Below are 9,683 nucleotides of genomic sequence, written 5' to 3' on the forward strand. Positions count from 1 at the left end.
CGATCATTCTGACTTGTGAGAAATTGAAAGAGTTGCGAAGTTGAACATGGACTTTGTGGGATGTGCATCAACGAACACATTTTGGATCATCAAAGTAGGGTTTCAACGGAGACTTGTGTTGCACATTTAAGCGCAGTTTGGCAGAAAACGTAACCTAGGAGCTCACTCGCAAACCTACACAAAGTCTTTCGCATTTGATCACAGTTTCTCGACAACTCAAAAAAAATGCCTGAGTAGTTTGTATAAGTTTATGAAAGGAAACATAAAATTTTATGGAAAAGCACCAATTTAAAATTGAAACAACGCACGATGACGGAAGGAGCCCTAAATTTTAAGTGCATTTCTTGCTTCTGTAGACTTGCCAAAGAAGAAAGCCCGAAGAAGGCGAAGGGAAATAGATAAGGATTGCCAAATTGACTCTGTCAACAAAATAAGACACCGTCTTTCACTAAGCTGCAAAGTGAAAGGGTGGCTTTAAGAAAAAGAAAGTAAATCTGAAGCACCTATCTCTCACCATCATAAATCACACCAACAATCTAGAGAGAGAAAGAGAGAGGAAGGGAGGTGGGGAGAGAGAGAAAAGCCAAAAGCAAACACCCGCTTTTCCAGTTCCTCCGGAAGAGAGAGTACCCACGCAAATACAGATAGAGAGAGAAGCGAAAGAAACAATTCCCGCATCCCCATTACCCTGTTTCTATATTTTTCCTCTTTCTATAAACCATTGCCCAGCTAAAAAGAGAATAAAGCAAGAAGACGATTTTATTTCTTACAGCATTCAACTGGGTGCAACACCATTCCATGACAGGACTGCTTATTTGGGTAGTACAATGGCTGAAAAATAATATTACAACATGCTGATCATCATATTAATATATGTGTGATCACAGGGGCACGAAGTAACCCAAGTTGAGGACGGGGGGCTGGCCAGGTGCAGACAGATCTTGGAACACTTCGCTCTTGAAAAACTTGACAGCGTAGCCATCATGAACCTGAATCACCAACTTGTATGTGTAGTGCTCCGTGCCGCGATCAAGTACTTGTGCTTCTGTCACCTTAATGAACTCGAGGTAAGCCTTAGTCTGCTCATTATACCTTGTAACAGCGAACTTGCCCAAGTACTGGACATGGCTGTCCTTCTCCACATTAGGAACAGTAACCCAACCAGAAGGTTCGTAGGGGCGGGCAATGGCTACAAAGGCCATGGCTGCCATCGCAGCGATCACGAGGAAAGAAGAGAAACGTGCCATAGGTAGCTTACTAGCAGAGACAACTTTTCTAAAACAAGGCCGGGGCAGTTAGCTCTGCTGCTGATCTTACAGATGAGTAAGTTGAGGGAGGAATGGATGGTGAGTGGCACCGATGAACGTCTCCCTATATATAGGAGAAGGAAAGACAATGTGCACGTAACGCTGTTTGGCTAAGGGACCGCCATTGGAGAAAACTTGTGTATGCAAGTTGCTTTGAAGGAAAAGCATGGGGCCTTTGAATGGAAAGGTCCACCGAGTGCAACTTCATATACATATCTGCACAAGCACTTTATTCTTCTCATAATATTCAAATATAGACTTGTTCAAAAGTGATGCCGGGTAGGATGAGCATCATGGCCAAGTCAAAACTGATCTTTATGGGGTTGTCCATCTAAATGTCAATTAATGCACATCGACTTCTACCAAACCTGTGCTTTAAATTCCACATCAATTAACAAGGATTCACCGTGCATTTGGCTTAATTTTGCTAATTAAGACTCATTGTCATCCACGCATCTTTCAGTGAACTATATACCCTTTTATTGATCAAGAAAGAACACTGAAGAGAGGATTGAATATTTGAATTGATCCACTGCCGTAAGTATGTGGCCATAGTTCAGGACGGATGCTCACAAAATAAAACTCATCTTTATAAAGGTGACAAATTCTAGATTAAGTAGATGAATATTGAAAATAAATGAGAAATTTTGTTAAAAAGTCATCATTTTCATGCTTAGATGTGCCTTTTAAGCAATAAAAGATGTAAAAATGTCTAAGAGATACCAACTTTATATGTGTTTGCACCATAGCCACAAAAAATGTCTTTCCAAAAAAACACATTAAAAATGCAAAAACTGAATAAAGCGGCAAAAAAATGCTATTTAAAAAAAATCTAAAATGAACAAAAATAAAGTTTTAAACTAGCTTTTTTAGGTTTTCTTTATTCCATTTTAGGCCTTTTTTTCAAGTTTTTTTAATGTCAAACTGCTTTTTCCATTTTCAAACTTTTGGCTAATTTTTTAATGTTGTTTTATTAGTTTCTCTTTTATTTATTTATTTTTAAATGTTTACCAAAGTTTTCTCATTTTTTCAAGTTCATCGTATTGTGCCTTAAAATGAAGCTTACCTATGTGTGAAGATGACGAGTTAATTGAATATAATAATTCAAGCAATTAAATGTGACTTCAAAAAGAGTCCGGAATGGGTAATCTACTTGGAGAGAAACTTATCTCGAAATCGTCACAGTATGAAAAGTTGATGAATACTAACGACTGATCAGCAGCTCTTATTCTAATGAGTTCATATCACGAGAACAAGCGAGCGAGAGAGAGAGAGAGAGAGAGGGAGGGAGACAGTCTTAGTTCCCTGCAACTGTGCTCAAGTCTCCATTCATCAAGTGGGAGTTGGTGAAATGGTTGAATTTTTCCTGGTTTCAGAGAAGAACATGTGTGGATGTTGTGTAGTAGACTTGGTCCACACATGACCCATTCTTTGATCTGAATGAAAACCAAACTATCACCATAATGTCGCTATATATTACATTAAATTAATAATTGAATTAGATATCTTTTTGAACGGTTCTGAAATCGGATGTACATAAATATCCGGTCTGATTCGGAATTTGGATTCAGGTCAGAGTTAATTTTAAATAAATATCTTCTTATCTCTAACATCCTTACAGTTTGAAAATTGACCAGATTCAGATTTAGATTCAGTTGTTGTAAAAATTGTGAAATCAAAATTCAGATTCGGATTCAGATGGAGTTTTCTTCATTCCTATTTAAATCAGAATTTGAATTTGAACATGTGAATATAAAAAAAAACAGATATTGCTAAGAATATACTGTTAAGTCCGATCCATTGAAATCCATATAACCTCGAGTCGTCACTCATAGATCCATATAGACATCAATTCTTGATGAAATTAAGTCCAATGTGTGAACTATATCCAATCATGGACTCCGGGTGATCACATTGAGTTCAAACATGTTTAAAAATCCAATGAATCCTAATTGGGCAACTTAATTTGACATTCTTGGTTGAACCAAGTGGGTTCATGACCTTGTCGAAGGTCTATGATTCTCACATCGAATACCACATGCTTAATCTACACCTTGGCACCATACGATATGAAGGGAAAGCAGATTATACGGAAGCATTATTAACAAAAGGGCCTAAAGCATTGGGATTTTCCAAAAGTATGCCAAAAAGTAAGGCAACCCCAAAGTCCACCAAACCCAAAGAATAATGACAGGGGGTACGTTCTTTGGCAGATTGCTTCGTAGGACGAAGGGTGGGGATGGGAGAAGAGATCATATTTCAAATATTATAAAAAATGCCACGCAAAAGTTTTGCTAATATAGTTCATTAACGTGCTAAAAACGGAGATACCAAATTGATAAAGTAGAAGATTTCAGGTTTGCATTGGAGAACGAAGAAGATTAGGCCTGTCGATATCTTTTACAAATGTAGTACGTAAACAGAAGATGATAAACAGAGATTTTATTCCTTGTCGCATACAACTGACGTGCCTCATCATTTCATGACACAGTTCTTATTTTCGTAATAGAAAGATTGGAAGAATATAGCATCCATGTGGAATGTCATAATCTTGAATGCTAATACGAGGGGATGAAGTAACCCAAGTTGAGGACGGGGGGCTGGCCAGGTGCTGACAGATCTTGGAACACTTCGCTCTTGAAAAACTTGACAGCGTAGCCATCATGAACCTTGATCACCAACTTGTACGTGTAGTGTTCGGTGCCGCGATCAAGTACTTGTGCTTCTGTCACCTGAATGAACTCGAGGTAAGCCTTAGTCTGCTCATCATACCTTGTAACAGCGAACTTGCCCAAGTACTGGACGTGGCTGTCCTTCTCCACATTAGGAACAGTAACCCAGCCAGAAGGTTCGTAGGGGCGGGCAATGGCTACAAAGGCCATGGCTGCCATCGCAGCGATCGCGAGGAAAGAAGTGAAACGTGCCATAGGTAGCTTACTTGTAGAGAGAGCTCTTCTAAAACGAGGGGGCAATTAGCTCTGCTGCTGATCCTACAGGAAAATAAATTAAGGGAGGAATGAATGATAAGTGGCACTGATAAGCGTCTCCCCTATATATAGAAAAATTATGTCCGCAAGTTGCTTTATGGGAAATATACGCGGTTTTTGAATGACGAAGTCCACCGAATACGAAAACCTAATTCTTTTAATAACATTCAAAGTTAGACCGGTTCCATGCGGAGTGGTGCAGGGTGGGCAATGCCTTAATAGTTAAGACTCCACCCTCTCTCTCTCTTGGAACAAGTATGACGAATACAAGGCAATTCAAGGCATTTGTTTGGATGAGCATCGTGGCCAAGTCAAACATATAATTTCTCTGGTAACTTCCAGGAAATTTTGATGTACTAGTAGTCGATTTCCAGATGCCAAATGAACGTCTACGCCTACCAAACCTGTGCTTTCATCAATAGATTGATTCTCTGTGCTGCTGAGGTAATATTTTATCCGGAAACAACGTGCGGCCGAGGCTCCTTAACGTCCATCGTTTCAATCAGCTTCCCATTTCATCAGAAAATCGAAAACAAGGATCCACTGCCGTTGTTTGATCATGCTTGACGTTGTCCATTAACAATCTCAATGTAAAGCGACAAATGCTATAGTAAGTAATCGATGAAAATTAAACCACAAAAACAGGAGTATCTAGAATTGCTTATTAGAAAACTGATGGACTTTGAATACCCTGTTCCTCTGTCACCATTGTTTGTGTGGTTTGCAGTTTCTAACTTGTATAAAACCGTATCATATATACTGATATTTGCTTTAGTTTGTAAAGAAAAACATGTTTAGTTTCATAATTTTCATGCTTAAGCGTGCTTGTCAAAAAAAAAAAAAAGAATCTGTTAAAATGTCTAGGAGACACCAACTGAAGATATATTTGAGTTCATGGGCGCACAGGGGAGGGGAAAAATTCATTCATAATGGAATTATCGTCTTACATGCCTTCTAAAAGGCTTGTTCAGTGTTAATTTGAGGCTATAAATCAAGCAATTTATGTGACTTCAAAAGCAATGTTTGGTGGGAGTGGATAATGTACTGCGGGGTCTTGGAAAGACATTGTCCAAGTATGATAAATTATAAAGCAATTAATTAAGCAACTGTATCAAGTCTCCTTTCAAGTGGAGTTGGTGAAGTGGTTTAATTTTGTATGGTTGAGTGGATCGTGTGTGGAAGCTGTATTTAGTTGACTTAGTCCACACAAGACTGTTTATTTGATTTGAATAGAAACGAAATAATCAACAAGTGGTTGGTATTAAGTTACATTAATAATTAATAATTGGAATACGATAACTTATAGCCACATTTTTGTTGGTAGTACGTTACATCACTTTTGGTCTGGAATCGATAAGCCACCTATAAATGTAAGCGTTGTAAGGCATGGAAGTCACTCATAGATCCAATAGTACTATTTCCCTTCCATCTTCCTGCTACCACTCCTGATCTAGAAAACTACGTTCTAGTTACTAGCTGGCCATGGGACGTTTCTTTCCTTTCCTTGCGATCACAATGATGGCTGCAATGGCTCTGGCAGCCGCCGCTTATCCTTATAAACCCTCTGGCTTCGTTCCAGTACCCCGTGTGGAGAAGGACGGCCATGTTCAGTACATGGGCGAATTTGCTGTGAAAAGGTAAAATGAACGGAATCATGCATACCTCAAGTTCATTCAAGTCACGGAAGCTCAAGTACTGGATCGCGGCACCGAGCACTATACATACAAACTGGTGATTGAGGCACACTAAGCAAATAATTGAGCAGCACGTAATTTATGAATAAACTTTTTATTGATGAGCACCAATTTTAAAATGAATAAAAATTGTGGAACTCTGTGGTCAGCTGCTCACCCATGCCCGCATGTCTAGCTTCCCCTGGCTGATATGATATAATTTCAGAAACCATGGTATGGTTAAAAATTAGAAGAATGAGAAATATAATATTATGGCTCGGTGATACCCAAGCTTGACATCTCCAAAGCTTATCTTCCAAGATGGTTATGGTCTTTTTATGCCTTGGCTATTTACGGGAGGGACGGAGCTTACTTGCGGATGTCACTTTTTTTGAGTCCAACCCTTATTTCTCGAAACTTATACCTTGGCTATTAATGGGATGGCTATTAATGGGAGGAAGGAAGCTTAGTTATAAATGTCACCTTTTTTGAGTCTAGCCCGAACTTTTATCTCTGCTAGAAACTTATAATGGTAAAAAACTTGAACGGTTAGAGTTGAACCAGCTTGACTTAGATCAACCACGTAAAAGTCCCACCTAGAAAAGTAGTCTCAGAAGGAGTCGGAATAAATTTCCTTATATGTTTGATAGCCTCATAGATCAGATGTTTCTACCATAAATCCAAGGAGATCATAGAACCACAGATCGGTCGTTCACCCCCACTCCCTTGACTGCAAGTTCACAATGCAACGCGAGTCTTAGAACCATAGTTGCTAAATCCGTTGCCTGCTTAGTTAGCCTGTGGTTTTGACATAATGTCGATTAAATATCATATTTGGAGAGGTTATCAAACGTATCTTAGCAAACAAAGAAGCAAAAGGTTATCAAACGTATCTTAGCAAACAAAGAAGCAAAAGGGTTTTGCAGCAAGGGAGGAAGGAAGGGCAGAGAGAGAGAGAGCCCACAAAATAGAATTCATTGAAGACAAAAGTAGTGACAATGCCTCACCAAACAACAAGTAATAAAGACAACAAATGAAAAATAGCAAAAAAACAAGAGCAAAAAAAAAAATGCAGAAACGAAAATTAGAGCACGAACAAAAAAACAAGAGGAATTGCAGCCATCAGTCGCAAGTTGCAGGTAGCTTTCATGACGTCCTGGGTAGATATATGATGGATCTTGGTATTTCCTCGATAGTGGTTTCAGACTTTTAGTAAACTGTTTTTCATATTTTCTGACTGGAGATTACCTCCTGTCCTCTTCCTTCTATGCTGTTATTTTTGCATGTTTAAATATTTTTGTGTGCTCATGTGCGGAATTATATTCGAGATGCTCCATTCGATCCTGATCGTTGGCTTGCCCCTGGTGAACGTACCTGGCGCCCTGTTCCTTGTAAATGTGGCGTCGATTCTCGTGAAGTTCCACTTACACATCCTACCGATGTTGAGAATAGTGCAATTTAAATTGGTGTTACTTGTGGTCTTAGTTATAGGTGGCTGTGCTCGAAAACAATATCGGACTGTCTGGAGGCACTGATAGGAGCATATTATGTGAGCGGTGGTCTGGAAGCTGCACGCTTGTTCATGACATGGGTTGGTATTGATTGTGAACATGATCAAGCTTTGGTTGAGGAAGCCATTAAGGCGGCATTAGAATTTAGTTATGCCATAGAAGATAAAAATATTGCTTCTCTGGAGTCGAAGCTTGGGTACAAATTCTTGAATAAAGGTCTTATTGGAAGCCATCACTCATGCATCTCAGCAAGAAACAAGCTCGGGCTGTTGCTATCAGGTATTAAGGGTGATTATTACCGTATTGGTCATATTTTAGATAAATCTTGGTGGAGATGTAGTCCTTATAATGTCGATGGATGCAGCCAGGGGTGTTAATTGGATGGTAATGGTCCTGAAATTTCGCCTTTTTGGCTGCATTCGATATGTTCGTGAATTTAATCTCCTCAGGGTTTAGCTTATCCAAATCCAATCTCTTGACACCCACAGCAGCAGTGCGTGAAATTTTTTTGTTTGTTTTGTAATGTGGATGTCTCTCTCTCTCTCTGTCCCCTCTCTCTCTCTCTCGCTCTCGCTTTTTATGGGCCTGGTGCTGCTTACGAGTTATTGGAAGGGGACTTCTGTAAACATTTTTGTCCCTTGTATTATGCTGCTATCCCAGAGTTAAGGATGTCATGCACATGAAGCAGCTTTGCTATCATCCAGCATGAGAGCCCTAGGGGCAGAGCTCTCATAGCACATCTCATCTTTCTTTACTTTGGGATATGAAATTTAATATAATATTCACTGCATATTATAGGACTTTCAATTTAACATCTTAATCTTCTTGTAAAATTTCAGGGACTTGAGTTTCTTGGTGATTCTGTGTTGGATCTTTTGGTCACATGGCATCTCTTTGAAAGCAATAACGGCATCGATCAAGGGGAATTGATGATAAACTGTAGTCTCAAAGTCATCAAATCAACGTAGAAGAAAATTAGGCCCTGTTGATTCTCTGTCAGGTACTATGATAAAGCAAGAAGACGATTTTATTTCTTACAGCATTCAACTGGGTGCAACACCATTCCATGACAGGGCTGCTTATTTGGGTAGTACAATGGCTGAAAAATAATATTATAACATGCTGAGCATCATCTTAATATATATGTGTTCACAGGGGCATAAAGTAACCCAAGTTGAGGACGGGGGGCTGGCCAGGTGCAGACAGATCTTGGAACACTTCGCTCTTGAAAGACTTGACAGCGAAGCCATCATGAACCTGAATCACCAACTTGTATGTGTAGTGCTCCGTGCCGCGATCAAGTACTTGTGCTTCTGTCACCTGAATGAACTCGAGGTAAGCCTTAGTCTGCTCATTATACCTTGTAACAGCAAACTTGCCCAAGTACTGGACATGGCTGTCCTTCTCCACATTAGGAATGGTAACCCAACCAGAAGGTTCGTAGGGGCGGGCAATGGCTACAAAGGCCATGGCTGCCATCACAGCGATCACGAGGAAAGAAGAGAAACGTGCCATAGGTAGCTTACTAGCAGAGACAACTTTTCTAAAACAAGGCCGGGGCAGTTAGCTCTGCTGCTGATCTTACAGGAAGTAAGTTGACGGAGGAATCGATGGTGAGTGGCACCGATGAACGTCTCCTATATATAGAAGGAAAGGCAATGTGCACGTAACGCTGTTTGGCTAAGGGACTGCCATTGGAGAAAACTTGTGTCTGCAAGTTGCTTTCAAGGAAAAGCATGCGGCCTTTGAACCGAAAAGTCCACAGAGTGCAACTTCATATACATATCTGCACAAGCACTTTATTCTTATTCAAACATAGACTTGTTCAAAAGTGATGCCGGGTAGGATGAGCATCATGGCCAAGTCAAAACTGATCTTTATGTGGTTGTCCATCTAAATGTCAATTAATGCACATCGACTTCTACCAAACCTTTAATTCCACATCAATTAACAAGGATTCACTTTGCATTTGGCATAATATTCTGGAAACAAGTACGGCTAATCAAGACTCATTGTCATCCATGCATTGTTTCAGTGAACTATATATCCTTTTCATGATCAAGAAAAAACACTGAAGAGAGGATTGAATTGATCCACTGCCGCAAGTATGTGGCCATAGTTCAATACGGATTCTCACAAAATAAACGAGAAATTTTGTTAAAAAGTCATTATTTTCATGCTTAGATGTGCCTTTTAAGCAAGAAA

General features: G+C 39.6%; 1 protein-coding gene across 1 annotated transcript; it reads right to left on the reverse strand.

The window, feature by feature from the left end:
- Positions 1-3,865: 3,865 nt before the first annotated feature.
- Positions 3,866-9,103, reverse strand: LOC126409965 (uncharacterized). Its single transcript, XM_050077155.1, has 2 exons — positions 8,736-9,103; positions 3,866-3,976 (listed from the first exon to the last, which is right to left on the reverse strand). The coding sequence occupies exons 1-2, from the start codon at positions 8,991-8,993 to the stop codon at positions 3,866-3,868; spliced, it is 369 nt and encodes a 122-aa protein (XP_049933112.1). The 5' UTR covers positions 8,994-9,103.
- Positions 9,104-9,683: the final 580 nt, after the last annotated feature.

This window comes from Nymphaea colorata, chromosome 3 (assembly GCF_008831285.2).
Source record: "Nymphaea colorata isolate Beijing-Zhang1983 chromosome 3, ASM883128v2, whole genome shotgun sequence".
Lineage (NCBI taxonomy): Eukaryota > Viridiplantae > Streptophyta > Magnoliopsida > Nymphaeales > Nymphaeaceae > Nymphaea > Nymphaea colorata.